General features: G+C 52.6%; 1 protein-coding gene across 1 annotated transcript in view; it reads left to right on the top strand.

Moving 5' to 3' along the window:
• MAA_09107 (reverse transcriptase, RNaseH) overlaps positions 1–873 on the top strand; it is a gene marked incomplete at both ends in the record, with an annotated part of 2062 nt that extends 1189 nt beyond the window's left edge. Inside the window, 2 exons of the mRNA XM_007827105.2 lie at positions 24–326; positions 366–873. Of these exons, the coding sequence (XP_007825296.2) occupies positions 24–326; positions 366–873 (811 nt within the window). The remainder of the gene's footprint in view (positions 1–23; positions 327–365) is intronic.
• Between the last annotated feature and the right edge of the window lie 472 nt (positions 874–1345).

The following is a 1345-nucleotide window of genomic DNA, read 5'->3' as shown; positions in this document are numbered from 1 at the left end:
AGAATTCTCCCTTTGGGATTCAGCCAGGAAGTCCAACTAGCAAGAAGAGAGTTCCAGCGTGTGGTCCGCCGTGCCAAGCGGCAGTACTGGCGCATCCTCATCGACGGCTTCTCAGATAGCGCATCGGTCTACAAGGCAGTCCGGTGGCTCAAATCACCAGGAGCCTTCCAGCCTCCACCGCTTCAAATTGGTGACGATGTGTACGAAACACAGCTGGACAAAGCGAATGTGCTGGGACACAGCACTCTTGAACGCCGCACGGTAGCGGATAACATTGCGGACCCATGGATCCTAGTCCTCCCAGCCCGGAAGATACCCTTCGCCCAGTAAGTTACGCTGCAAGAAGCAAAAGACGCCACGATCAGGACAGGCAACACATCTCCCGGAGCCGACAACATCACGGTCAAGCTGCTGCAAGCAGCATGGGACATCACCGGGGGACACGTCTGTCGCCTCTACCAGGGATGCCTAACGGTTGGCCATCACCCTGGAGTATTTCGAGAAGCGGAGGTGGCCATGATACCCAAGCCGGGAAAGAGAAATCTGTCGCCCCCTAGGGTATGGCGCCCTATTTCTCTGCTCTACTGTCCTGGGGAGGGCCTTGAGCGGATGATCGCTCGCCAACTAGCGTGTGCATCGATTTATTACGCAGTCCTCCACCCACAGCAAGCCAGCGCGCTCCCGAAACGATCTGCCGTTGACCTGGTCGCTGTACTGACTCCGATCGAGCTGTGGGATGATTCAGTTTTGAAGATTCAATTCTGGAGAATCCCTCGAACGCTGAATGCGATTGCAGATGACGCCGCGAAGCAAGCTGCTAGGAAGGTGGACGGTCCAGATGAATACTGTGAAATTAAGGGCGTCCTCACATAGTACCTATCTGAAGCAGTATGCGATGGCCACTGGACACACCCTTGGCCCAAAACCACCATCACTTCGTGGGAAGGTTTGCGTGTGCTATATCGCGGTCTACCGGAAGTACAAGAGTACAACGATAACGATGCAGGATATAAGAAATGTCTCATAAGGATAGCGGTGAGGTGGAAGTAACTGTTAATGTACTTGGACTGGAACCACAGAGGAACAGAAACACAATAGACACCCAATCTAACATCATGAAATACTTTCCCCCAGAACCTAGCGCAGTATTGATTGACCGTTATCCGTACTTAGTAGCTATCATGATTTCTCCTGTGAGTGCGACGGTTCCGTGATCCACAAATAAGGCGGACTGTGCTTTTCTGCACCCCCGCACCGACACCACCCTGATTTTTCTTCACTCAACCAACGGAGGACAATGACACAACATGAACGGAAGCGACGATGTTATCTATATTTGCACAAG

The sequence above is a fragment of the Metarhizium robertsii genome (assembly GCF_000187425.2).
Source record: "Metarhizium robertsii ARSEF 23 chromosome Unknown MAA_Scf_15, whole genome shotgun sequence".
Taxonomy (NCBI): domain Eukaryota; kingdom Fungi; phylum Ascomycota; class Sordariomycetes; order Hypocreales; family Clavicipitaceae; genus Metarhizium; species Metarhizium robertsii.
Note: the sequence above shows the minus strand (reverse complement) of the source record. Positions and strands in the feature narration are given on the sequence as shown.